At 65.6% G+C, this 27,139-nt stretch overlaps 1 protein-coding gene across 2 annotated transcripts in view; it reads left to right on the top strand.

Moving 5' to 3' along the window:
• Window positions 1–27,139, top strand: part of Abcc1 (ATP binding cassette subfamily C member 1 (ABCC1 blood group)) — an 87,406-nt gene that overhangs the window by 45,680 nt on the left and 14,587 nt on the right. Inside the window, exons 11-21 of one of the 2 annotated variants that reach the window (XM_078024307.1) lie at window positions 2,333–2,425; window positions 3,591–3,794; window positions 9,423–9,569; window positions 10,717–10,804; window positions 12,664–12,739; window positions 13,990–14,116; window positions 16,124–16,300; window positions 17,602–17,769; window positions 20,084–20,267; window positions 24,961–25,051; window positions 26,897–27,002. In XM_078024307.1, coding sequence (XP_077880433.1) covers window positions 2,333–2,425; window positions 3,591–3,794; window positions 9,423–9,569; window positions 10,717–10,804; window positions 12,664–12,739; window positions 13,990–14,116; window positions 16,124–16,300; window positions 17,602–17,769; window positions 20,084–20,267; window positions 24,961–25,051; window positions 26,897–27,002 — 1,461 coding nt within the window. Of the gene's footprint in view, window positions 1–2,332; window positions 2,426–3,590; window positions 3,795–9,422; window positions 9,570–10,716; window positions 10,805–12,663; window positions 12,740–13,989; window positions 14,117–16,123; window positions 16,301–17,601; window positions 17,770–20,083; window positions 20,268–24,960; window positions 25,052–26,869; window positions 27,003–27,139 lie in introns of both variants that reach the window. The other variant, XM_078024306.1, reaches the window with a different exon arrangement.

Raw genomic sequence — 27,139 nt, 5'->3', positions numbered from 1 at the left:
GGGACTTGGTTCCCTCCCAAGGTCACTGTTTCTTGGCCCCTTTTCCTCTTTGTTCTCAGTGGGATTCCCCAGGGGCCTTTGGCCTTGTACCCTGTTTACCCAGAGCAGGGCCACAGCAGAGAAGCCTGTATGGCTCTGCAGGTCCTGTCCCCGTCCCGTCCCTGAACCAAAGTCTGCAGCCCGGGAGGGAGAGGCCTCTGTCTGGCCAGCCTGTCTCGGGTGGGGCTCCCGTTGTGGAACAGGAGTCTGTCCACAGGGACAGAGGGCTCCCAGAGGGCAGAGCTGAGGAGCCCGGAGGCCCGAGGCTGGACGCCCACCCCGTCTCTCCCCACCTCTGGCCCTGCCCAGGCCCCTCCTTCCTCTGGGAGTCTGCCCTCCTCGGGCCCTGGCTCCTGTCCTCCCGCCGGTCCTCTCTTCCTTTGTTTTCCTTTGCTGAATCCCAGGGGCTTTAGAGTAGGAATCACCTGAGGTACGGCCCCTTCGTCACGCTGCCACGTCGGCCGTGTGTGCGTGTGTGCGTGCGTGTGTGTGTGTGCGTGCGCGTGTGTGTGCGCGCGTGTGTGCGCGCGTGTGCGATGCTGTGCAGGCGTACAGCATCTAACCCGTGTTCATATCTCGTGGGTGTAACTCCAAGGCCAGGTACACAGTAGGGACCCCCAGATCATCTGACAATCTGACTTTAATCGACCACTTTTTGTGGCTACAGAGAGCAAAAGTGAACGAAGTGTTTGTCACAATGAAACTTCAAAGAAACACACGCGAGCATCTTCCCTTTCTCAGAGCCTGGGGTAGAACGGAGCTGCGTGCCCAGCCTCCCACGATAGACTCTAAGTCTCTAAATGACCTCCGGGCAGATGTCTGGGGCGTCTCCGCTCCTGCAGGTCCCCCTGGGGGTCGGGGTGTTTCGGGACGCCCCTCTGAGCGCTGCCTGCAGGACTGGTTTCTGAACCGCTGGGAAAACGGCTTCCCGCCGCCTCTTGCTGTAGGTGGTGGTTTGCAGCCGGGGCCGGTGACATTCGGGGCATGGGGCAGGGGAGCTGTGGGCTGTGGGCCTCCCGTGGGCGGTGGGAGGTTCAGCAGAGCCCTGACCTCACGGCGGGCAGTGGCACCCCACCCCACTGTGATGGTGGAAAGTGCCCCCCGAGGTGGCCGGGCGTCTTGAGGACAGGGTGTCCCTGCTGGAGACCGCAGTAGGGTCTCTCTTCAACACAAACCCAGGAGAGGCCCGGAACAGGCTGCCCGGGTTCAAATCGAGCCTCTTCTGTTTCCAACTCGGGGACTTGGGGGTGTTTCTCGATGTCCCCTCCTCCTCTGTCTCTAGATCCACGGTGACCGTGGCCTCTCAAGGTGGGCTCTTGGGGCAGATGATCGTTCACACAGGTTCTGTTCGTGGAGTGGGGCCTGGCAGAGAGAGGTGCAGGGACACTTTGGCCACCGACATTTGCTCTCAGAGTTGCCGCGTCGGTTACGGGAGGGCGTCACCTTCCGCCTTGAGGGCCGAGTAGTTTCCGCGGCTGAGGTGTGTCCTGATACGGGGTGGTCCCCCGGGGTCCCCTGGGTGCTCTTGATTCCCCACCAGCAGGTGAGGGTCAGGGGTGGGACGTGTTGTCCCCCGGGGTCTCGCCAGGATCTGGCCACGGAGGCGCCCCCTGTCTGGTGCCTACCGAAGCTCCAGGCTCCCAGGAGGAGAGCGGGTTCACCGTGCGCCGTGCTGGGTGTGACCCCCTCCTAGAATTCAGGCTCCGAGACCCCAGCCACCAGCCGGACTGGTGAGCGCCTTCAGAGCCGGATGAGCGGCCAGGCCAGCCGCACTGTTTTCTGCCCGGTACCTTGGTCTCCTTTCAAAGGTCCACAGTTGTGGCCGGGCACGGTGGCCCACTCCTGTCCTCCCAGAAGTTTGGGAGGCTGGGGCAGGAGGATCGCAAGTTCAGAGCCAGCCTCAGTACCTTAGTGAGGCCCTAAGCCAGCCAGTGAGACCCTGTCTCTAAATAAAAATATCTTTAAAAAGGGCTGAGATGTGGCTCAGGGTTAGTAAAGTGCCCCTGAGTTCAGTCCCTGGTGAGGGATGGAGGAGGGAAGGAAGGAAGAAAGTCCGTTCTGCAGTTGTAAACCCGGCCGGCCCCAAGAGCTTCCCATCAAAGGGATCGCAGACTTGCATCTTCTAAAGAGGTGGGGGGACCCCGCAGTGGCCGACTCCCAACACCCCATCACCGGGAAGAAGGAAGACACCTGCCCAGAACTCACTGCCCGTGTCGGGGTGGACGGCCCACGGACAAGGGTCAGGCCCTGCTCTCTGCTGCTGGCTGAGCCCGGGCTGTCTCTGTCTCCCCAGAACCTGGGCCCTTCTGTCCTGGCCGGGGTGGCCGTGATGGTCCTGATGGTGCCTTTCAACGCCGTGATGGCCATGAAGACCAAGACCTACCAGGTGGGTGTCTGGCTCCGCGGGTGGGCCTGGCCGCGGCCTGTCTGCAGGGACGTTGGCCAGGTCACTCTGCGCAGGCCCCGGGCTCTCAGCCCCACCTGCCCGTGGGACTCGCCCGGGAGCTTTGTGAATGCCGCTGCCCGGTCTCCTTCCTGGGGCTCTGTTCACCAAGGGCGCTGGGCGCTGGGCACTGGGGTCTGGGCAGGCTCCCCGGTGGTCCTGGGCTGCCCGGGAGAGCTCCTAAAACAGGCCGAGTGGGCTCCGGGCGTCCTTTACCATAGAGCTGCTCGTTTCTTATATCTATGTGTTTGCAAGAGTCGAGTAACAAAGACCCTCTGCACAGCGCTCAACTTGGCTTTTAGAGACGGGAGGGTGTATTCCTTAAGCTTTTAAACACACAATAACAGAGCGAGTGTTTTCTTGTTATAAAATAGTTCCAGTAACAGGGATTAGAGGGATTAGCGGGGGTGCCCTGTTCCCTCTCAGCCGCTGTGAGCACACGGACACAGAACCTTCTAGAACTGTCTCTGCATTCACACGCACACCTCATTAACCACACGGTCAGGCCTGGTGGTACCCGTGTGCTCTCGGGCTGTGACCACTGCATGTCCTTGGGGCAGTGCCATCTTGGAGCTCGACGCTGTCCTCGGGGACCCTTCCGTGTTGCTGAAGGCTCCCCCACGTGACCCAGGGTGACCTGGCACTGACTGGTGGTCTGTGTGAGCAGCAGATCGCTGAGCTCTTGTGAAACGCTCAAAAGAAATGCCTGGCGGGGGCTGGGTGGACCGTGGTGAGCACCGGCCTCTCACGCAAAGGCCCTGGGCGGCTTCCCCGCCCCAGGAGGGAGGACAGAGCCAGGCAGGTGACAACCTGAGACGGGCCCCTGCTGGTCAGAGCAGTACCAACTACCAACTGCCTAAAAATAGGAAAAGGGTCCCCTGTGTTTGGGTCAGCCCAGGAGGCCCGTCCCTTCTGCTCTGGCCACCGAGGGGTGTTTGCCCCCTTGCTCCTCGGTTGACTTGAGTGGCCTTCTCTAAAGGCCATGGGACGTGGCCGAAGCACGTCACGGCGGGTCCTGTGGCGTGGTCTCGGGATGGCCATGTGGAGGGTGGCGGTCAGGGCGCGTGGCCCGTCCCCGGTGCGGTGTTGACCACCCTTCTCCGTGAAGGTGGCCCACATGAAGAGCAAGGACAACCGGATCAAGCTGATGAACGAGATCCTCAACGGCATCAAGGTGCTGAAGCTCTACGCCTGGGAGCTGGCCTTCAAGGACAAGGTCATGGCCATCCGGCAGGAGGAGCTGAAGGTGCTCAAGAAGTCCGCCTACCTGGCGGCCGTGGGCACCTTCACCTGGGTCTGCACCCCGTTCCTGGTGAGTGGGGCCGGCTGCTCCCGGGTCCCGTGTCCTTCAGAGGTTGCTCGTCTCGGGGAGGGTCTCCCCAGTCCCCTGTTCGCGAGCTGCCGCACCCCCAGCCCCTTCTGTTTTACTCACAGCCCTTTGCAGCTTCCGGGCAGCCAGTGAAGGAACCAGTGCCCCCTTCCCGAGCCGTTCTCTTACAAGGAATCGCGTTAGCTGAGCTGGGTGCGGTGGTGCACGCCTGTCATCCCAGCGGGTCGGGAGGCTGAGGCAGGAGGCTGGCGGGTTCGAGGCCAGCCACAGCAACTCAGTGAGACCCTGTCTCAAGATAAAATAAATAAAAAGGGCTGCAGATGTGACTCAGTGTCAAAGCACCCTGGGGTTCAGTCCCCAGTGCCATGTGCGCGCGTGTGTGCGCACGCGTGTGTGTTTAGAGAAAAAGACCGCGTCTGTGCTGAACGTGCAGACTTTCTCCATGTCATTGTCCCCTGAACAGTGCAGTATAGCAGCTGGTGACAGAGTTTACCGTTAGGTACTTTGAGCATCCAGAGATGATGTAGTGCACGCGGGCAGACGTGGACAGGCTACCTGCAGACACTGGGCCCCTTCATACCAGGGACTAGAGCACCTTGGACTTCGGTATCTATGGGGGGTCCTGAGCCAGTCCCTGTGGATGCCGGGGGGTGACTGTGGTTTCTGGAAGTTTCTATGACCTGAAACCACACGTTTTCCTGATGAGGAGGCTTTCCTGTCGGGGTGTGCGTCCCGACGCTGGCTTTGGCGGGCTCTCCTCGGCTGTCCCCTGAGCTGAGGAGAGCTGGGACAGAGAGCTCGAGGTGGAGCGTGGAGAGTGGCTGGAGGCTGCTGCACACACAGCTCGTCCAGCTGGACGTCGGGGCAGGGCCTGATGCCTGCACTCTGACCTCCAGGTGCCGCTGGTGCCGTCTGGGCCCCGCCGGGCCGGCCAGGTGCGCGGTCGGTGGACGGCAGGTAGTGTCGGACTGGCGGGCAGTGTTGGCCTGGACGGGCGGCCAGGCTTTTAGAATCGCAGGGTCTTGGGCCTCGCCCAGGTGGACTGAAATGGAGCCTGAATTTCAGGAAGCTCTGAGGGGGGTTTGAAATCTTGAGAGACACGGGCCAAAAGCGAGCCGTGGGCAAGCTCTTCCGTGAAGGGTCCCTGGTGACGGTTCAGGTGTTGTGGGCCATGTGGTCACTGTGCTCCTCACCCCTGGGCAGGGCAGGAGCAGCCGAGGGCGAGGCTGCAGCGGTGCCGTGGACCTGCGTTCACGCCCACGTATGTGACCTGCGGGTGTCCTCGGTGTCCTTTTGATCCCCTAAGCATTTAAAGACGCAGATCCACCCGGGCTCGTGGGCGGCCTGCAGACAGGCGCGGGCCAGCCCCTGGCGGAGGACCCGAGTGTTCTTCTCCGCGTCTGCACACCCGCCACGCTCCTCCTCAGCTCAGGTGCGACCCGAGGCCCGCCCTGGCCCTGGACCTCCTCGGGATCGAGGACGGCCGGAACCAGGCCACGTCCCACCCTCCCACCCTCACGGCCGACGTCCGTCCATCAAGACGGACTTTCCCCCGAGTTAGGGTCCGCAGCCCTCCCGGGCCACACCAGAGGGTTGGTACCGGCCCGAGAGGGTCCTCCCTGTGTGTGCGGGGACTCTGGGTCCCCCCAGGTCCTCTGGGCCCCGGGCCGGAAGGCGTGCTGTGGGGTCCTCTCTGCGTTTCCGCCCTCAGGCTGCCCTGGCTGGGTGGGGCGGGCGGAGGGACCTCTCTGGAAGTTAAAGTGGCGTCATGGTGGACCCTAGTTACAGGGGATTTGTTTTGTTATTTTTCTGGACATCAGAGTCCGTGCATCGTGCCCAAGGGAGGAACTCTCTTCTGTATTGCGATAAGTTGTGCATCGTCACGGTGTCATAGCGTGGGGATGGACCCAGGGCCTGCCCCAGGCTGACAAGCCCCCCGACATCCCCACCCTGAGCTCGGCCAAGCATATGCTTAAAAGGCAGGAAGAAGCGCTCGCGGTCAGCCCCCGGACTCCAGATGGCCTGCACACAGGCAGCATTCAGCCTCCGTGCAGTGGACACTGGCCCAGTTCCTTTGTTTCCCGAGCCGGGCAGGATGGCGGCAGCGTCCCGGCCCCTCCCGCTGGGTGTCAAGTAGTCCCTTGCCCCGCGCTCCCCAGCTGGGACAATGAGAAGTGTCTCCAGATGTTGGCCGATGTCCCCTTGGGAGCAGAATACCCCGAGCTGGGAGCCAGAGGTCCCTGGTGAAGGCCCTGCCCACACCAGTTCCTCGGGGGCCTTTCCAGAGCGCCATGTGCCGCGGTGCGTCAGTCCTGACGGTGGTCTATCTCACCTCCCTTCCTGCTGCGACTGCACGTGGTGCAGAAGTCGTGCTGCTGAGGACGGCCTCGGAGGCCGAGGTCTGCGGCCAGCACGGGGGTGGGGGGGTGACGAGCTCTGGTTGGGGGGGTTCTCGTGACCCTTGCCTGGCCTTAGGCAGAACCTGTGGTTTCCAGGGTGTCACCCGAGTGCATGCCGGCCTCTGCTTTGTCACTTCCTGCCCTGGGCTCCGGGGAAAGACGCTGGACAGCAGAAGTGGCCGTCCTTGACCCTGAACTTGCCTCTTGGTTTCGGGGCAGGTGGGGCAGGGTGGAGGCCCCGGCTTTGAGGGACGGAGGTTGTGGGGCTGCTGGGGCAGGAAGGAGTGGACGGGCCTGGGGTCAGCTGGGGGCCGCGGCCCTGCCCGAGGCACCGGGCTCTGACTACATTAGGACAAAGTATGTGGCCTGCGCTGCTGGGCGGGCCCGCGGGGGCTCTCCACGGCGGATTCCTGTGCTTCAAGGGTGACGCCGTGTTTACCCGGCAGTGGGTGACGGAAGCCAGGCCCTGGGGGCCGGGGCCACTGGGGGTGCCATCGGGGGGCCCCGGGACCCGGCATCTCTCACGTCCCCCTCACGCACTGTCCTAAAACAGCCGCGGTGGGCGCTCAGCGTTTTCCATCTCAGAGGTTGGTGGGCGCCTCGCCTGTGCTCCTCCAGTGCGACCTGTCGTCTGTCGTCACTTACGCTGTGTCTGCAGAGCGGGGGACTTGGCACATGGTGCACCCTCGTGAATCTGCAGAGGAGTGAGGGAAAGCTTGGATGAGCCCAGGAGCCGTCTGGCCTGGACAGAAGCCTAACCCCGTCCCCCAGAGCGAGAAGGGGGGAGGTTCTGAGAGACACGAGACCAAAAAGTGGAGGCAGGGACCTTAGAGCATGGCTGGGGGTTGCAGGCACGGCTGGATCTAGAGGCTTCCGAGGGGACGTTGGGGTCACTCGCTGTGTCTCAACTCTGCTTTCTCCACCGCGGTTTCTTTGCCCCTCAGCCACCCCTACGAGCGCAGAGCGGCTGCCCCCCACTTTCTTGGTGGGGTCTCACACCATTTTGTGGCTGCATACTATCCTGCTGCGTGGCTACGCGGAGAGGGTTTTGAGTGGAGAGTGTCTCTGGGCATGGGGGTGGGGGTCCACAAGGACTGAATGGCCGTCCGGTGACATCCCGACGTCCCGCGAGCTGCGACTGGGGAGCAGTGATGTGGTGTGTGATTTTATATCAAAGCTGGAAGAAAGGATTCTGAGTTTTCTCCATAAAGAAACGGTCAGTGTCTAACCTGAACCCAGGCGTCACGCGGTGTGCACGGTGTCCCCGCAGCCCCCGGCACCCGTTGGGGACTCTTGACGTATCAGTTAAATTCTTTCTAAATGTTAAAGAGACCACAGTTCCCTGGGTCAGCAGCCAGTGTGTCAGGCCTGCTCAGGTGTGTGGCTGCCCCGGGGACCACCTGTCCCCTCCCCTTGGCCCTCGCCTCGGGCGGAGCTGGTGGACGGTGTCACCGGCAGGAGAACCAGCCCGACTTGCTGGTGCTGGGCTCTTGCGCCCAGAGTAGGTAGCGGGGTCTTCAGGAGAACGGCCCGAGGAGGGGCCCTCTGCCCAGGGCACTGTCTTGCCACCAGCAGTCCTCGAAGGCCTGTCCTGAGCCCCATTTCACAGACAGGAAAGCAGGGTCTCGCTCAGAGAGGGAAAGTGAGACTCCCAGTGCCACACAGCAGAGCCGTAGAAACATGCAGCTTAGCTCTGCAAAACCCTGCAGCTGAGGGCTGAGCAGGGTCCAGACCCAAGGGCTCAGCGCGCCTCTGCCCACCTCCCAGTGGTCGGCCCTGAGCTCGGAGTTCACGTCCCCCAGGGAAAGCCGTGGAGGGCCACGGGATCATGGCTGAACCGGGGACAGAGCTTGTTGTCCGCTGCCGGGGTCCAAGGTTTGCCAAACCGCCCGAGATGCCGTGTCCTGCAATCCCGCTGCCTGGCCCTGCTGGATCCCAGCAGCGAGGAAGGGACCCACCGACCCAAACCCACCAGCTGCTCTCCCCCTCCTGGGCCAGGCCGGCCCCCGGGGCTGTTCAGGCTTTCCCACCACCCAGCTGGGCAGGGGCAGGTGGTCTCTGCGTGTGGGTGGGCACCAGCCGGCCGTAGGCGAGTCTGACTGTGCAGGTGGGAACAGGAAGGGCTTCCCCAGGACCCGGCCTGGGCTGTTTGATTTCTTTTTTTTTTTTTCTCTTTAAACGTCCTTTTGCCGGGCGTTGAGTCATATCCTGTGTAAGCCCCTGGATCTGCCCTCTGCGATTTACACACCAGACATCTGAGTCCCTGGGAGAGGAAGTGAACTTAAGGTCGTGCCGTCAGTCAGCTTTGCATCACTGTGACCAAAGTGCCTGACAGGAGCAACTTGGAGGAGGGGAAGTTGATCTGGGGCTCCCGGTTCTGAGGTCTCAGTCCTCCCGCTCCGTTGCTCTGGGCCCTGGGTAAGGCAGCCAGCCGTCATGGGGGAGGGCCCGGTGCAGGAGAGGTGCTCGGCTCACGCAGGTCAGGAAGCCGAGGGGAGGAGGGGACGGGGCTGCGGGGCAGATGCACCTTCCCGGGCAGCCCCCAGTGACCCCCTCCTGCAGCCCCCTGCCCACAGTCACCGCCTGGGTCGTCCATGCCATAGTCCATGCCACAGCGTGGGCTGCTGGGGATCCAGCTCTCGCTGCCCAGTCCTCACTCTGAGGTCGCTGCACTGACAGCACAGGGGAGTTGGGGCTCCTCACAGCTGAGCCATCGTAGTTGTCCTCAGGGTCCCTCAGCACCAGGGGTGGGTCTAGGCACGGAGGACACAGTTGGGTACAAGACAGAGTCCCCTCAAGGAGCTGGCGTTTCCGCGTAGGCGACGGCAACTGTGTAGCGTCACTGCCCAGGTTGGCAGGTGTCCCGCGGACCAGGGTCGGGAGGCAGCACACCAGGGCTGTCCCGGGCCTGGGGTGGGCGCGGCTCTTGGAGGCCAAGAGGGACTGACCAGGCTGTTCTGGAGATGGCGAAGTGGCCTCAGGCAGAGGGAGCTGCAGGCCCAGGCCAGGAAGGACGCGCCTGGGGTTGAGCAGTGACCGCACGTGCCTCGTCCCCGACCAGCTGCTGGGAGGCCAGGGCGTTGGCCCCGTCAGTGGCTGCCCCGGTCCGTCCTTGGGGGGTGGCTGAGCGCCCGCCTGGTGCCAGGCGCTGCCCGTGCGTCGGCCCCCGGGGAAGGCCTGCCTCTTGCTCAGCTCCGGGTCCCTGCTGCAGGTGGCCCTGTCGACCTTCGCCGTCTACGTGACCGTGGACAAGAACAACGTGCTGGACGCGCAGAAGGCCTTCGTGTCCCTGGCCCTGTTCAACATCCTCCGCTTCCCGCTCAACATCCTGCCCATGGTCATCAGCAGCATCGTGCAGGTACCGGGCGGCCGGCGGGCACCAGCCAGGCGCCGTCCTCCCGCAGCCCAGGGCCTGCCTTGCGCTCCCGTGGGCCCCGAGGGCTGGACGAGGCCCGGACACGAGCCGCCCCACCATTTCCATTGGGCCCCAGAGGAAGCGTCCCCTGGTGCTCTTGACCGAGCCCTGGCTTGAGCAGCGAGCTTTCCCGAACTCTGGGGGGCCTTTCCGGAACATTCTCTCCCGCCCTGGCCTAGCCTGTCTCCTCCCAAACTGCAGCCCTGGATCCGCTTGATTGATTTTACGGCCCCCCATAGGCCTCAGCCCCTCCAGCCCCCTCCCCTGGCCCTGCAGGCTCCCGGGGTCCCGTGGTGGCCCCGCAGTGGCCCCGTGGGCAGAGAACACGCTCCTGCTGCATCCCCGCTGCTCCTCCGCCACTTCCCTCCTTCTCTGTGTGCAAATCCACTTAAATCCCGTTTTTACCCCGCGAATGGGTCACCCCGAAGATGGGGTTGTGCCGCTCTGGTTCCAGGCTTTGCCAGAATCAGAAAACCCTTCCCGTGAGGAGGGACCCCGAGGAACAGTGTCCCCCAGGCGTGTCCCCGTCCCCGGGGCCCACAGCCCCGTGTCTCCCCCTTCACCTCCCCGACCCCCTCCGCCCCCTCTGTTGTTTCTTGGCTGAAGGATTCTCAGGCGGGTTCAGAGCCTCTCCCTGCGCCCTGCACACGGGCCTGCCCTTCTCCTGACGCAATCCCAGCACCGCTGCCTTCCAAACGCCTGCCAACCGCGGCCTGCCAACCGCGGCCTGCCAACCGCCACTTAAAATAACACTGTCCCCGGGGTTTGCAGGGGGAGGGGCAAGCCCTGGGAGCCCTGGTGAGAGTCGGGGGAGGCTGGGCCTCCTGCCTCCTGCCTCCTGCCTCAGGGGTCAGGTCCCTGGAGTCCCTTTTTATCGAGGGCCTCTCCTGTCCCCACGTCCTTCTGTCCTTCCGTCCTACTGCCTCTGTGGCTCGAGGGGCAGGAGGAGCCCAGGCCCCTCTTGCTCTTGGCTGTGCAGCTGCCCTGGGGCAGGGGGAGGACGTGGGCTCCCTGCCCGCCCGGGGCAGCCGCCGAGGTCCAGCCTGGCCGTTTGTGAAAGTGACCATGCCCTGTGATTGCCTCCACGCAGGCGAGCGTCTCCCTCAAGCGCCTGAGGATCTTCCTCTCCCACGAGGAGCTGGAGCCCGGCAGCATCGAGCGCAGGCCACTCAAGGACGGTGGGTACCACGGTGCTGGGTCGTGCACAGCGGCTGCCTGCGAGACCCCCGCGAGCGAGGCCGAGCGGGGCCACCTCCTGGAGTCCCCCGGGCCCCTCTTACCTCCCGCCCCAGGCCCTCGGGCTTACACTTGTGCTCCTCCCTGGGAGGTGGCCTCGGGTCACTCCCCGTCAGGTTCCGGGCCCTGGAGCTGGCTTCTGTTGTGGGTGGAGAAGTGTCCCCACCCCCAGCTGTGTCCTGTGGGCCTGAGCCCCCGTTCCCCCTCTGGACAGTGGGACGGAGACCCTTTGTCTGGCAGGGTGTGTCCCTGTGGGTTTGCTCCTTCTGTGGACAGTGGACACAGGACACTTTCCCGCCAGTCCCCTCGAGCAGGGATCCTGTGTGCAGCCGTCTCTGTGGGAACTTGGTGTCCATGAACGGCACCAGTCACAGTGACCCCATCACTCTGTGACGTCCCTGCCTGGCACGTTCATTTCCAAGGGTGTCCACCTACTGACAGTCCCAGTGCTCAGCGTGGCCGGGGCAGAGGGGCCGCTGGAAACTCCCCTTGTGCAGAGCAGGAAGCGGCTTGCCTAACTAGACGGCTCCGCCCTCGGGGAAGTCGGACCCGGGCCCGGGCCCTGCCCCTGCCCCTGCCCCTGCCCCTGGCCCTGCCCCTGCCCCAGCCCCAGGAGGAGTCTGCGCTCCCCTCGGTCACACCTGGGCCTGCTGGCTCCTCCCCATGAGGACGGTCCAGGACCGTGGCGCCCAGCGTGCTCCTGGCCACGCCCACTAGATGTGGCAGCTCCCACCCGGTTCTGACCATCAATGATCTCTGATGTCCCTCGAGGTGTCCCTGCGGAGGGCCGCTGCCCGCGGGTGCTGGCATCCTGCTCCCTGCCCCTGAGCCCCAGGCGTCCCACCAGGAGGTGGGGCAAGGCCACGGGCTCCCCCGGGGCCATGATTCTCTGTGAAACGGGCCTTGACCCGGGTAGCCAGGGCCGTTTCCTGCACTGATGTCCTTCTTGGCCTCTGCGAGGGTCAGGGTCCCTGGTCAGGGCCACGCGGCCCTCCTGCTCTCTGGGGTGTCCGCCACGGTCCCTGCGACCACCGTGGCAGCCCAGGTCCCAGGGTCCTCGGTGGCTTCCAAGGCCTGGGGGGAGCCCTGGAGTGACCCTGCAGAGGCCCTGGGTCCACCCCAGAGTCACACAGAAACTAAGAAAACCCCAACAGCCTCCTCCCGGGAAGCTCGACAGCTGGGGGGGACGCTCTTATCCCCAGAGGTTTAGGTGGCTCCTGGAGGAGAGGCGTTTCCCAGGGAGACGGGCGTAAACAGAGAGCGGGGGAGGGTAGATGACCACCAGGCCAGAGCCGGGTCCCCTGGGAGCCACACTGGGGGCTTGTCCTACCTGGCCCCACCCCTGCCCGCCTGTGCCACCTCTGCTTGTCCTGAGCGGACTGTGGCTGGTGTCCTGCAGCGGAGAGGCTGCAGGGGGTGGGGACAGAGACCCACCTTGGACCTGAAGGCCCCGTGGGTGCTGTGCCGGACGTTGACCTCGGCTGCTGCCCAGAGCTGCTCAGAGCTGCCCAGAGCTGCTCAAGCCGTGGGACAGCGGGCAGGGGTCCCGAGCGCGGGGTGACCCGGGTCCCCCGCCCCGCGGGCGTCGGGATGGGCCAGCTTCCAGTCCCGGAGGGCGCGTCCACCTCTCTCGAGGTTCCTCCCGAGCTGGGGCCTGGTGTCCTGTTCAGAGAGCCGATGACCTTTCTAGACACAGCCAGGGGCCCCTGGGGTCCAGCGTCCGCGGTCAGACCACCGATGGGAAGAGGGCGCCCTGCTCGGGATGCCACCCAGCCTGACTGTGCCCTCGGGTGTCTTCCAGGCAGGGGGACGAACAGCATCACCGTGGAGAACGCTACCTTCACCTGGGCCAGGGGCGAGCCGGCCACGCTCAACAGGTGAGGGCCTGGGCACACGTGGCGCAGAGCGCCGTGGGCGAAGGTGGATGCTAACCCAGCCGCTCCCGCCCCTGAGGCCTTGAGAGGTCACTTCCTGAGCCTCAGTGGACCCATCGGGAAAACAGGTCCAGCCACACGGGCTCAGGCTGCCCCCAGAGCAAACAGGAAGGTGCCTAGCACCGAGGGGCGCCTCTCGTGAGCAGTGGCACCCTTGCCCAGGCGGGCGACAGAAGGGAATCTGGGGTTCCCACAGCTGAGTACCTGCACTTTCAGGTATGGTGCGATCCAGGGTCTCACACGGGGCCCTCAGAACTCTGTCCCCCTTTTGGCCTCGCGTCCCTCTGGGCTGCTGCACTCTCAGAAGAGTGTGAGGACAGAGGCCCCAGCTCTGGGGCAGGGCTTCCCTCAGCAGGGGACCTGCCTCATTGGTCCACATCATGTCACCCACCCCTCCCTGAGCCAGTCACGGGCCTGCAGGGCGGAGGCGGGGGAGTGACCAGGCTGGCCAGGGCGGTCTTGCCTCAGCCCCCCCAGCACTGCCCACCTGCCCTTATCTTTCACTCCACACCAGGGTCGGTGTCGGGGAATGGCCCCGTCCCCGGGCAACTGTCAGGTGCCCCTTGTCCCCTCCCGACTGGTGACCTTGATCAGCAGCCTCTTTAGGGAGTCCCCAAAACCCAGGGCCAAAGGGACCTTTGAAGAGGCCAGATTTCCCCCTGTGCCCCCAACAGCTGTCCCCGACTGGGGTCAGCTTGGAGCTGCCATTCATCAGGCAGGGGACAGGCCCTTCTGAGGAGTCCCCACCCACGTCTCCCGGAGACCCGTGGTCTAGGAAGTCCCTCCTCAGGTGTAACTTGAGTCCCTCCTCGTTCCTACCTGCCCACCTCCCCTGCTCCACGCTCCTCTGTGCTGGGCCCTCCTGCCCTCCTCCAGTCTCAGGGCCTCCTGTGCCAGCCCCCTGCTGCCCGGGGACCCAGACCTTCCTCCACTCACCCCTCCCTCCCTTTGGCCTGTGAGAACGTTCCAGGGCTCAGATGGAGGTGTCCTGTTTCGGGGGACAGCATGGCCAGTGTCCCCGGACTCGGCTCTTGGTCCCTCACCCTGGGGGCCTTTGCCTCGCACCTGGAGCCCGGGCCGTTCCTGGGGCGCAGACCGGGTGGGGGGAGGTGGCCCCGCATCTCTCCCTGCTCGGGGGACCCAGCGCGGTGCCGGGGCGGCTGGCTGAGGCGGGACGTGCGGTGTCCTTGCAGCATCACCTTTTCCGTCCCGGAGGGCGCCCTGGTGGCCGTGGTGGGCCAGGTGGGCTGCGGGAAGTCCTCCCTGCTCTCCGCGCTGCTGGCCGAGATGGACAAGGTGGAGGGGCTCGTGGCTCTGAAGGTAAGACGGGGCGGGAGCAGAAGCCGTGCCCCCCGTCTGTCCCCCTGTCCGTCCCCCTGTCCGTCCCCATGTCCGTCCCCGTGTCCGTCCCCGTGTCCGTCCCCGTGTCCATCTCTCTGACCCTTTGTCCGTCCCCCTGTCCGTCTCCCTGTCCGTCCCCCTGTCTGTCCCCCTGTCTGTCCCTCTCACTGCTCTCCCCTGGCCGCCCCAGGGGACCGGAGCGTGTCCTTTATTGTTGTGTCGGGGATCGGGGAAACGGCTGGTGACGAGCGGCCACAGCCCTGGAGGGGACTCCGGCCTCACTCCCTGCCCATGCGGCCCAGGGGACTGTCCTCCCAGTACTGGGCGTCCCTCGCCGCTGCCCTGGCATTTCCAGCTGCCCGGTGTGTAAACGACCACAGCTCTCCACGGGGTTCCGGCAGGAAGCTCGGGGTGTGATAAGGAGAGGAACCGGCTCCTTTTACGAGGCCTTGGAGAGCTCCGCGGAGGGACGCAGGGGTGGGGCGCTGGCCAGGCTCCCCGAGGCCAGGAAGGGGGGGTGACGCTCTCCCAGGCCCCACCCTCAGTGTCCCCAGGCTGCGTCACTCGCCCATCACGGCAGGGTCCTAGTTCTGCGTGGTGGCCGGGATCCTTCTGAGGACGGACTCGCTCCGGTCCCCAGCGTCCCCTCCCCACCCCCGGCCTCTCCTCCAGTTCCTCCCTGCCCTTAGGACAGCAGCTCTGAGAACAGTGCCTGCATACAGTAGGCGCTCAATCTACACGCAGAGAATACTCGCACTCCTGGCCCGTTGTCCCCGTCCGTCCCCCCTGGTGCCCCGAGGTCTCTGCACCTTGCTGTTGGCTGTGGCTCTTTCTGTCATAAACGCACTTTGGCGGGGTGACTCCTGGGAGCGCGGTCCCAGGTCTGGTTTGGCTGAGTTCCTGGTGTGGCCGGGAGGCCAGGGCACGCAGCGCCCCGTGACACCCCCAGAGCGAGCCCCGGGACGCGGAGCCGGCGTTCCCCTTCCGACTCTTCCCGCAAGCCGCCTCTCCCGCTGCAGGAGTGAGCCCGAGCTCTGACACCCGTCTCCTGCAGCGGGTTTGCTCCCAAGGTCTTGCCGGAGGTTGGGGAACACCAGCCCCAGGCCCCTCTCACCACGGAGGGTGACCTTAGCAGAGGCCCTGAGAAGTCCCGCAGGGACAGCAGGCTTGGACCTCGTCTGGCAGCTGTCCCAGGGCGCCCGCCTGTCACGGTGCCTGAGACCGCACCCCCAGCCGTGGGTCTGTTAACGACTTTAGCTGTGACTTTGAGAAACGCTGTCGTGACTTTGAAGTCCGAGTCGGGAAAGGGACACCTCACGTCGAGGCCATCTGCTCTGCCATCTGGCTCAGCAGCACTGTCCCCTGGAGCCGCACTGCTCACGGTGGGCCAGACGGTGATCTTGCCGGCTGTTTTGCCCTGGGGGGCGGCGTGCTCCAAGCGTCAAGTCTTGATTTTTCCCAGGTGTTTCTCTGGTGTGGCCTGCGCCTACCGTATTGTCTGAATTGCCCGTGGGTTTTAGGGTCAGGACTTCCTGACGTCTTGCCTTTTGCCAGTTAGGATATCGCAGCCAGCAGTTCGATCATTCCTCCGAGTGTTTAGATCAGAGATGGAGCTTCTAGTTCCCACGCCCGGCCTTGTCCCCAGGAACTCCTTGACTCCAGAATCCTCTTAGCGGGGCACCGTGGCGCACGCTTGTAATCCCCACGACTTGGGAGGCCGAGGCAGGAGGATTGCAATTTGAAGGCCAGCCTCAGCGACTTAGCCAGGCTCTAGGCAACTGAGCGAGACCCTGTCTCAAAATTAAAAAAACAAAAAGGGCTGGGGACGTGGCTCAGTGGCTAAGCGTCCCCAGGTTCAGTCCCCAGTTTCCCTCTCGGTGAAGCGTCTGGTGGGGGTGAGCTGGAGGACTCTCCTGGCAGGGCCTGGGCCGGCTGCGGTGCTGTCCGTCACCTCCGTCCCTGTCTCGCCCCTCCCTCGCCACGCAGGGCTCGGTGGCCTACGTCCCGCAGCAGGCCTGGATTCAGAACAACTCCCTCCGTGAGAACATCCTGTTCGGGCGCCCACTGCGGGAGCGCTACTACAGCGCCGTGGTGGAGGCCTGCGCGCTCCTGCCCGACCTGGAGATCCTGCCCAGCGGGGACCGCACGGAGATCGGCGAGAAGGTCAGCCCATTCAGCACTGGCCCCCGGGTCCGTCCACTGCGGCTGCCCGAGGAGGAGCCGCGGGGTCCTAGTGGCTCACGCACTGAACCCTCGCTGCTCTGACTCAGCCCATGGCCGTCCAGGCAGGGCTCCCTGGGAGGCCGTGCTCCAGGGCACCTGGGCACGTCACGGTCACGTGTCCCCCAAGCTCCCTGCCAGGACGAGATGTGGGATGTTCGCTCCTCATGGCCACAGACCCTGTCAGGGCGGTGATGGGAGCAGTGCTGTAGCTGACGCTGGGCACTGCCCACGCGCCAGGCCCTAGGCTGGACATTTCTTGCCCATTTTATCCTCACAGCAAGCCCAGGAGTGGGGTTTGCTATCTTCCCACTTAGTGGTTGAGGAAAGAGGCACAGAGAGGCTAAGTGACTTGCCAAGGACACACAGCCAGGGAGACTGGAGAGGGGGCTCTGTGTCCCGGTCTCACCTGCTGCATCAGGGACCTTGGGTTGTCCCCAAGTGGGCACGTGGGTCCAAGCCTGCGCCTCCTGGGGGCCCTGGGGAGGGCCCGGCTCCTTTCCCTCTCCTTTTCTGCCTCTCAGTCCGTCCTTCTTGAAAGAGTGGCCACGTCTGGCCCTGAGCGACTCCTGACCGCCCCTCTCTAGGGACATTGTGGAGGGAGACCGTGCCCGGCTCAGCTGGGGCCCAGCGTCTGCCCTGGACAGTATTCTGGGGCTGAGGGACTGGCAGAGGGGACCAAAGCCAGGACCTCCCTCAGTGCAGGAGCAGTGGCCGTCTCCCAGGACGGGGCTGGTCGGTTACCCAGCGGGTGTCCACGCGATGGCCTGGCCAGTCACCTCATGGCCTTGGGCCAGCTGTGGTGGGGACACAGGCTGGTTGTCCCAGCGGGTAGCGCCCAGGCCTGGACTCGGCACCCAGGATGGAGCCCACCCTGGCCGTGTGGCTCCCCCAGTGACCCATAGATCAGATCCAAGCCCACCAAGGACTGGTGGCCACGGTGGGCACCGCACTATGACGTCACGGTGTGTCCCCTGGTGCCGCCCACCAGACTGGAAGATCCAGGGCCTGCCTTGAGCGCTCACTACGGCAGGCGCCCGCCCAGCGACCCTGTCACCCACCTTCCAGGTGGGGCCACCCTGGCGCCCACAGTCACATCCTTGGTCTTCGGGGGCCGCTGGTGGGACCAGGGCGCTCCTGCCCTGCCTCACGCTGAAACAGCCCCGTGGCCTGACAGCACCCAGCGGGTGGCCCCCTGAGTCTTGGGGCTTCTCGGGGACCCACCCTCTGCGTTGTCCCCCCAGGGCGTGAACCTGTCGGGTGGACAGAAGCAGCGCGTGAGCCTGGCCCGGGCCGTGTACGGAGACTCCGACGTCTACCTCTTCGACGACCCGCTCTCCGCCGTGGACGCGCACGTGGGGAAGCACATCTTCGACAACGTGGTCGGCCCCAAGGGCATGCTGAGGGGCAAGGTGCTGCTCGAGGGAGGGCGGCTGCTGGGGGCTCCGGGCGGGGCTGACCTGTGGTGGGCCTGTCCTGTGGTGGGGCCTGTCCTGCGGTGGGGCCTGTCCTGCCGTGGGGCCTGTCCTGCGGTGGGCCTGTCCTGCGGTGGGCCTGTCCTGCGGTGGGCCTGTCCTGTGGTGGGGCCTGTCCTGTGGTGGGCCTGTCCTGCCGTGGGTCTGTCCTGTGGTGGGGCCTGTCCTGCCATGGGCCTGTCCTGTGGTGGGGCCTGTCCTGTGGTGTGGTGGGCCTGTCCTGTGGTGGGGCTTGTCCTGCAGTGGGCCTGTCCTGCCGTGGGGCCTGTCCTGCCGTGGGCCTGTCCTGCCGTGGGCCTGTCCTGCGGTGGGCCTGTCCTGAGTGGGGCCTGCCCTGCCGTGGGCCTGTCCAGCAGTGGGCTGACCTGTGGTGGGGCCTGACCTGGGTGGGGCCTGTCCTGCCGTGGGCCTGTCCTGCCGTGGGGCCTGTCCTACAGTGGGCCTGTCCTGCCGTGGGCCTGTCCTGTGGTGGGCCTGTCCTGCCATGGGTCTGTCCTGTGGTGGGCCTGTCCTATGGTGGGGCCTGTCCTGCCGTGGGCCTGTCCTGCCGTGGGGCCTGTCCTGCCGTGGGTCTGTCCTGTGTTGGGCCTGTCCTGTGGTGGGGCCTGACCTGGGTGGGGCCTGTCCTGCCGTGGGCCTGTCCTGCCGTGGGGCCTGTCCTACAGTGGGCCTGTCCTGCCGTGGGCCTGTCCTGCCATGGGCCTGTCCTGCTGTCCCTGTATCTGGTGGCTGCCTCTCTGCTTGGCCCTGGGCACTTGCTCAGGCCCTGGGAGCCTGTGGGGCACCACACACTTGTCTCTCGAGGGCTGAGTATGCTCCCGGGCGGCCCCCAAGACCCCCCAGGACTGACAGGCCACACTGCCCTCCATGTCTGGGGGCAGCAGGAGAATGGCCACCGCACCTGAGGACCGCACAGCAGCCTCAACGTGCTGGGTTTTTCCTTTAAAAGAAAAATTTTTTTTCCAGCCTTTATTTATTGTTACAAGATGCGGAGGCTCCAGCCCAGGGCCTCGCGCAGCCAGGCCACGCTCCCCACTGACCAGCCCGGCCCGTAGGTTCAAGGGCAGTGGGGGAGGGGCACACGCTTCCTTTTTAAGTGGAGCCCGTGCCACGGAGAGCTACTGACAGGACAGGGACAGCAGGGTGGTCACATGATGCCACTGCCCTGAGACCTGTGTGGTCCTCCTGGGTCACTCTGCTGGGCGCGTGGACTTTTCAATAGGGTTATGGTGACACACATGCACAGGACAGCGGGTGCCATGCGGCCGAACCTGTCAGGAGCACCCCCTGGGCTGCCGCCAGAATTCTGTGCCAACTCTTAAATGTTAAAAAGAGAAAACACGTAAAAAGTTTTCAAAGGAACCCGTGCACACGGTGACCAAAGCAGAGTGTGCAGAGATACATGTGTGCATGCACCCCGCGCACACACACACACATACATATGCACACACGCACATACATATGCACACACGTGCACATGCACACACACGTACGCACACATGCACGCACACACACACATGCACACGTGCGCGTGCGCGTGCACACACACACACACACACACACACACACACACTTCCCATCCTGTCTCCTAATCTTCTTTCCCCTCTTCCTTACTGCGATCTGGGGTTAAGCCGGGCCTCACACCTGCTGGTTTTGCAGTGGCTTCTGGGGAGCGGTAGGGGAGTCAGGTCTTCAAAAGTCAGACGGCCGCGTGCAGCTGTCCTGCCGCCGCAGCGCCTTTCCTCGTCCACATGCCTGCTGCCCCTGACACTCCCTCTGGCCTTCACCCAGCTGCTCAGGAGGCTGAGGCAGGAGGATTGCAAGTCGGAGGTCAGCCTCATCAACTTAGTGAGGCCCTGAGCAAGTTGGCGAGACTTGGTCTCTAAATAAAATACAAACAGGACTATTGTGTGGCTCAGCGGTGAGGACCTCTGGGCTCAGTCCCTGGTACCAAACCCCATTTAGAACGGAGACCTGCCGCGGAGCCTGCCTCTGCCTTCTGCAGGGCCTGCCCTCCCTGCTGCGTCCCCCACCGCGGTGCAGCTCCCCGTCTCCTGTTTGTGGCTCCTGGCGCCTGGGGTGGCGTCTGGGCTGGTTTTGTCCCTCAGGAAGCCCAGCGTCTGGCCCGCGGCGAGCTCCCGTGTCACCTGGCTCTGGCTTCCCACCCAGCTCTGCCACCCGGGGCCTGGTGACGCCCGGGTCAGGCTGTCCCCACGTGTGCTGACGGGCCGGGTCTCCGCTTTGCCCGCAGACGCGGATCCTGGTCACACACAGCATCAGCTACCTGCCGCAGGTGGATGTCATCATCGTCATGAGCGGGGGCAAGATCTCCGAGATGGGCTCCTACCAGGAGCTGCTGGCCCGCGACGGGGCCTTCGCCGAGTTCCTGCGCACCTACTCCAGCGCCGAGCAGGACCAGGCCCCGGAGGACGACAGTGAGGCCCGGGGGGCGTCCGGGTGGCCACGGGGGGGTGGGGGTGGGTGGGCGTCGGTCAGGAGCGTGCCAGAAGGTGCCCCGCCTGGGCCGGAGTGGACAGGGGTCACAGCTGCAGGCCAGGAGGGGGCCTGCAGATGGGCGCAGCCGCCCAGGGCCGGGCCTTCCTGCAGGGGAGGACAAGGACAGTGCTGCTGACAGTCCCCTGGAGCGCTCGGATCCGCGGGCCTGGGTGACCTCAGCCTGTCCTCCGCCCCCTCTGAGCCTGCTTCCTCGCTGACGAGGCAGGGGACAGCAGGACCACCCACCGTGTGGCCTAACGTGGTGACCCGCCCGAGCCTTCGGCCCACGCCGTGCCCTGTGCTTCAGAGGCGAGCGATAAACAGTAGCTCTGGTGACGGCCCTGGAGGGTGACGGCCCTGGGGTCTGCCGGGTCACAGTAGACCTGCCCGTTCCTGGCCACCTTGTCTGGCCTGTCCCCAGGCTCTCAAGTGGGCGAGTCTCGGGCCCTTCCATCTGGCCAGGGCAGGCTGGACGTCCGAGGTGCTCTTCCCCCTTGCTGGTCGGTTCCGAGGTTGGGGGTCGGTCTGCAGCCCCCTCGGGCGCCCCACTGGCGTCTCGGGGACCCTTGCTGGCCTCTCGCTCTGGCCCCGTGGGTCCTGGAAAGGGGGCCGCCGTCGGTCTAGCGCACCCGGCCACACCCGGCTCAGCCGCCCGCCCGCCCTGCCCCCGCCTCCAGGAGAGGGCACGAGGGGCTCCCTGGGACTCGGGGCTTGTTCCTTCCGCACTGTCCCACTTGTCCCCAGCGGGTCTCAGGTGGACTTCCCGGGGTGGGCTGCAGGGAGCCCACCGCACAGCTGCCCGGGGGGAGCTGACGGCCAGGGGCTTCAGGTCGCTGAGGAAGGGTCCATGCTGCTGGCGCAGTCAGGCGGGGATTTATTGAGCACCGACTGTATGTCAGGTTCTGGTGGTGTCTTTGGAGGGCTGCCACCGAGGGCCACCACTGGGTGGCTCCGATGCCAGCTGCCTGCTGTCCCACGTGCTGGAGGTGGGAAGTCTGAGGGGAGGTGGCAGCGGGCGGGGCCCCTCCTGAGGCCCGAGGAGGCGTCCAGGTCTCTCCTGGCTTCTGGGCTCCCCCCCTCTGCACCCCGCTGTCCCCGCGTGCCCCGCTCTAGGGCATTAGGGTTCCCAGGGCAGCGGGCAGTGGAGGAGGCCCCGCGTCCCCCACCTGTCACGACCCTGTCTCCAGGAGCAGCCGCGGCCTGAGGTGCGGGTCTGGACTTCAGCAGGCGGATTCTCGGGGTGACGTCAGCTGACCCCAAGACTCAGGAGAGCCGCAGGCCACGGGGGCAGCCTGGTGTCTCAGGGGGACGCTGGGCGGGGACGGGGCAAGAGTGGCAGGTGTGTGGGGGGGTAGGCGCAGGACCAGCGCGAGCTCCATTTAAGAATCGAGCAGGAGGCCGGGCGGCCAGACCAGGTGTGCAGGGGAGTCGGGGCCGGGGAGGGCAGTCGGGGGTCGTCCTGCAGGGTCTGCACCCCAGGAGTTTGGGTTTGGGCCTAAAGGCAGTGGGGAGCCCCGGAGTGTCAGGGAGAGGCAGTCGCTGGCCTGGGGACCCCCAGCGGGTGCCCGCAGCCCGCCCCGATTCCTCTGTGATCTCCGCGCACAGCAGCGTGTCAGCGGGTAGAGAAGGTCCTTCCTGCTCCTCTGTGGCCCATCTCGTTTCTCTGGCCGCGTGGCACACAGAGCGTCCTTAACAGGGTGGCCCCCGAAGGCCCCGTCCCGTTAGCTTTGGCCACCTCCCACGCTCCTCCTCGGGGACACGTTTCCTGGTTGGGTCGCGGGTCTCTTTTGGGCGTGATGGCCGAGGTGGGCGGGCGGTGCTGCCCTGTTTCTGGGGGACCCGGTGCTTGCTCTGCGTGAAGAGGGGCCCCCGTCCACACGGCCACCTTCCCACTGGGGAGAGCAGCTGGGTGGCTCTCGTCCTGGTCCTCTGTGATGGTGAGGTCCGTCTGGGCCCGCTGCAGACCCGGGGACTCGCGCTGCGGACCCCGGGAGGGACTCGCGCTGCAGGCCTGGGGACACTCGGGGAGAGGCCGCCCTCCCTTCCCCTCCCCCACTCGCCGGCTCCTCCTGACGCCCAGCAGCCGCGGGAGCCCCTCCTGGGGCCGGCCGTGCCTGGCAGCTGCCCTCTTCTGGCCGTGGAGGACCTTGGGAGCTAGGCTGGCTGTCCAGGCTGGGCGGCCGCCGGTCAGCTCCGTTTTTGGTCAAAACCGAGGCATCGGCCGTAACGCCGCTGAGCTGGATTCTCCCTCCAGGGGGCCGGCCTTGCTGGCCCTGGTCTGGGCTGAGTTCCAGAACCTTCTTGAGCAAAGAGACGTTGGCACCAACAGGAGCCGGAGGTGCCTGCTCTGAGGGCGACTGCCCCGCGGTCCAGGCTCGGCTCTGGGGGACCTGGGGGACGTCCCGTGACCGACGGCTTCCTGGGCTCCCGTGTCCAGGAGGCGTGCGCGGTATCTTCCTGCCAAGCTGTCCCTGTGCTGTCCCCCGCTCCGTCCCGGCTTCCTTCGTGACCCGCTCTCCACGGGCTGGCGCCCTCCCCCCTTGGAACTCGGGTCTCAGGGCGGCTGTTGTGCACCTCTGCGTCCCCAGGGCCGAGAACATGCTGGGGCAGGGTGGCTACGTGTTATGTGCCGAATAAGAGGGTGAAGGGGTGACACTGATTCCCCAGGGCACACTCTACCGCGGGTCCAGTCTCAGGTTCCCAGGGACGCGAGCCGATTTGCCTCAGTCCCCTGGGCCGGTTTAGAACCTGCACTGTGGACATAGGGAGGGCCCCGAGTGGCCGCTGCAGTGCCCTGTGGCATTAGGAGGTCAGCTCTGCTTGTCGCTGGCCACCACCTCGTCCACCTGTCCATCAGGTGTGTGTTCTGGGAGCCTGCGGGTGCTGCAGAGCCACCCTGTGGGATGGTGCCCCCTCCCCAGCACATGGTTGTTCAGTGCACACCCTTTATAACTGCACAGGGCCTGCTGGGGGCAGGGGGCGGGGATGGCGTCCTGGTGAGTTCACCGCATGCTGGGTGAGACCGACCCCAGGAGAGCAGGCCCGAGGACGAGGCTGCTGTTGAGCACAGCTGGGCTTCCTGGGGAGGGGCTGGTCTTGGGTGTCACCCTCTGTCACCTTCGCCAGCTGTCACTCAGGCTGTGTGGGAGGGGGAGCCGAGGCGCACACCCGTCCTCTCAGGAGACCGTGACTCTGTCCCCTTGGGCATCTCAGTGAGAGCGTGGCAGAGCCCTTGCCCGGTTCCTAACACTTTCTTGGGTCTTGTGACTTCCAAGTGGCAAAGTGGTGGGCCAGGAGGAGGGAGGTCAGTGTGCCCGCGGGGTGGGCGCTGCTCGCAGGCTGGCCGGCCTGGGCTGCATGCCGTCTGGGCCAGTGGCCGCTCCGCTCTGCCCGGGCTTGGCCGTGGGGCGGGGAGCAGCCTGCGGCTCTAGAGCTCGCCAGCTGTATGGGAAGTCCTGCTTGGTGTCACGCTTCTTCCTGCATGGCGTGTCTGTTTGGTTTTGGGGGTTTCTACGGTTGTTTCTTCAATTAGAAAAACAAAGCTGGCATCAAGGAAATGGTTAACCCTTTGCTTCTCTGACCTGGCTGTGCCTGGCATCGTCTGCCCAGCGCGGTCATGAGCGCCCTTCGCCTCAGGCGCCCCAGCAGCTTCGCCCACGGCGTGCCGCCTGCACCCAGGGCCACCTGTGAGCCTGGTCAGCGCCCCCGCTTCCCAGGGTGGGCGGCTCCTCCGGCTTCGCAGATGAGCTCGTTGAGGCCCAGAGAGGTCTCCCGCCTCCTCAGAGTGCACAGCCAGTTACCGAGAGCACGTCCCTTTGTCCCCGTTACCCGACTGTGCTGGACCTCAGCACCCTGGACACGGCTGGGCCCAGGGGCAGCTCCGCCCCGTGATTCACTCACAGCTAGACGCAGACCCCGATGTCGCGGGCGGTGGAGAGCTCCCCGGGCCAGGGCCGCCTGCCCTCTGCCCTTCCTCCTGTGGCCCCTGTGGCTGTCCCCTTGGCCTGGGGTTTGCATTCTGCACTTGTCCATGTCCCAGCAAGTTCCTGGGGTCACCCTGGCGTGCTGCTGGCTGTGTCCCTAGTTGGAACCTCTCTCCTGGGTCCCCTCCCATCTGTCTGAGACCAGCCCTTGAATGTCTGTCTGTCTGTCTCTCCTCCCTGCCGCGCCCCACGGTGGCCTGGTTGGTGTGGACGTACTGAAGGGCCTCCTCCTCACTGACCCTGGGGTCTCCTGGGCCTGGCCACCAAAGGGGGGACTCCCACACTGCAGGGCCTCTGCCTGGTGGCTGGCACCCCGTCACACTGTCATTTATTGGGGGCACTCGGGACCACAGGGCTCTGCCTTCCCCCGAGGCTCTGCCCCACTCGCTGAGCCCAATGGTACCGGGCTGGGTCTCACGGTGCCAGCCCAGGGGCCTGCTGAGGGGCCTTCCACCAGTGGCCGGGCACCGTCCCTGCCCCGGGGCCTGGCTCAGAGTGGGGCAGTGCTTTGTGCCTCACAGAGCCCTGAGCTTCCCCGGGGACAGGCCACCTGTGGTCTCCTGGCCGAAGCTGCCAGTGGTCTGCCTTTTGCTGTCACCTTCTCCTGCTCTCGAAGTACCAGCTGTGCCCGTTTTCTGCCTCCTGCCAGGGCCGACGGGCAGCAGTGGTCCAGGGAAGGAGCCGAAGCCAATGGAGAACGGGACGCTGGTGCCGGCCGCCGCGGGGAAGCAGGTGCAGAGGTGAGCGGGGTCGCCGTCCCGTGTGCTCCAGGGGCTGCCCTCTGTCCTGCCTGCCCGGGGAGAGAGACAGGACAGGGCCAGCTGCTCTGCCTGTGCCCTTGGCCTTCCCCTCAGCCCCGGGGCCTTGCTTTCCCAAGTGGAGGCCTCCGCCCCGCCTGCCGCTCTTCCTGCCGCGGCACGGCTCCCCCGGGCCTCATGGCGGAACTGTCTGTCCCCGCGTCTGACGTTGGGTCCCCTCCTTGGCACTGGGCGAGGGTCTTAGCTCGGGGCACCTGGAGCAGCTGGGACCTTCGAGCTTTGAGAACCAGCGTCTGACTAGACACAGGGCCTCAGGGACGGCGGCTTGTGCTCCCCACGGAGCCTGGTGCCCCGCGGCCCTGCAGGGTCTCTGACCCAGGGGTGGTGACAGACCTCGTCTCCCCATGGCACGAGTGAGCCATGTGAGAGCTGCCCCCAGTCACGTGGTGGGGGAGAAGCTGACCTTGAACTTGGCCCGGGCCCAGCCGAGGTTCCCCAGGGTGACGTCAGGCCTCCTGCAAGCGGCTTGAGGAGCTGTGGTCGACCCAGGAATGGGCGGAGGATGGGGAGCCTGGCCTGGTGCTGGCCCCGGGGGGTACTCGGAGACGGTGCTTCCCCTGTCACTGTCACCTCCTGGTCGGGCCTGAGGACGGGACGTCTGGAGCGCCCCTGTCCGAGGAGCGTGGCTGGGAGGTTCTGGGTCACCAAGCAGGAGGTTCCGGCTCCCTGAAGGTGCTCTGTCCCCAATGGGCCTGGCGCCGTCCCTCCCCGACCTTCCTCTGTGCTGGCCGAGAGCCCAGGCCGCTGTTGACCAGGGGCCGACCCCACCTGATGGCCTCGGCCAGAGATCTTGGGTCAGGCCTCCTGGGCGGGAGAGGCTCCCACCCTGCCCTGGGCTGGACAGGGAGCGGGTGCTGGGGACCTGCCACCCCGGACCTCCTGTCCAGGACCAGTGCTGGGCGCAGGGATGACTCGGCCGGACCCTGCCCGCAGATGGCACGTGGCTCCTGCAGGTGACAAGCAGGAGGAGGGAGGCCTGGAGGTCCTGCTGCCCGCGGCCCCTCCGCGTGGGCACGGCCCCTCTGGTTTCTTACAAGTAGCGGGAGTTTCTCAGCTTTTCCTGAACAGACCTGAAAAGACGGCCCGTGCCTGGGCGCCTGCTGGCACCTGTCGGCACCTGTCGGCCGGGACAGAGGTGGTCGGCCTCGAGGCTCGGCCCTCGGCCTCCCTCCCACTGACCTCCTGACCCCCGGGCCCGGCAGGCCTGCAGGAGGGGGTCCGGGAGGCCCTAGAGAAGCAGCCCCCAGGACAGGAGGCCTCTGGAACCCAGGGGACGGAGGGAGGGTCTCCCTGGCAACTGTGGACGGGCCCCGTCCTCCCCTCCACCCGGAGCAGCTGGGGGAAGACCAAGTGTCCCATGGTCCACTCTGTTACTACTGAGTCCGTGCAGGGGAAGGGACAAGGATAGACGGTGGCTGGGCTCACGGTGGCGGTCAAGGCCAGGGGCGGTGTCTGCTGATGGCCTTCCCGTTGGCGCAGACCCCAGGCTGTGCAGAGCCCCTGGGTCGGGAGGCTGGGCGCCCTTGGGAGGCCTGGCCAGAGTGGCTCGGAGCAGACCACCCAGAAGTGACCCGCTCACGGCACGGATGGGTGACTCCGTTCCCGAGGGAGGACCACAGCCCGGGCAGTGGCACGAAGAGCCTGCACGTGCACAGTGGTCATCTACACATTTGCTGGAACGTCCCCGCCTGGGGGCCCGGCGCTGGCCCAGGGTGGACGCCCCGTGCCTTGCTTCCCCAGGCAGCTGAGCAGCTCCTCCTCCTACAGCGGGGACGGGGGACGGCCCCAGGCCAGCGCCGCTGACCCGCAGAAGGCCGGAGCCAAGGAGGAGGCCTGGAAGCTGGTGGAGGCGGACAAGGTCCAGACGGGGCAGGTGAGCCTGGGACCAGGCCGGGGGGGGAAGTGACCTGCGCCCAGGCTCGGGGGGCACCTGTGGTCTCCCTGCTGCCCCGCTGTGAGCAGGCGGGGCTCCCCGCTCAGGCCACTGGGGGCTTGGCCCAGGTGTGCACA

Source organism: Ictidomys tridecemlineatus, chromosome 10 (genome assembly GCF_052094955.1).
Source record: "Ictidomys tridecemlineatus isolate mIctTri1 chromosome 10, mIctTri1.hap1, whole genome shotgun sequence".
In the NCBI taxonomy this organism is placed as follows: Eukaryota; Metazoa; Chordata; class Mammalia; order Rodentia; family Sciuridae; genus Ictidomys; species Ictidomys tridecemlineatus.
The sequence above is the reverse complement of the archived record's forward strand: the minus strand, read 5'-3'. Positions and strand labels throughout refer to the sequence as shown.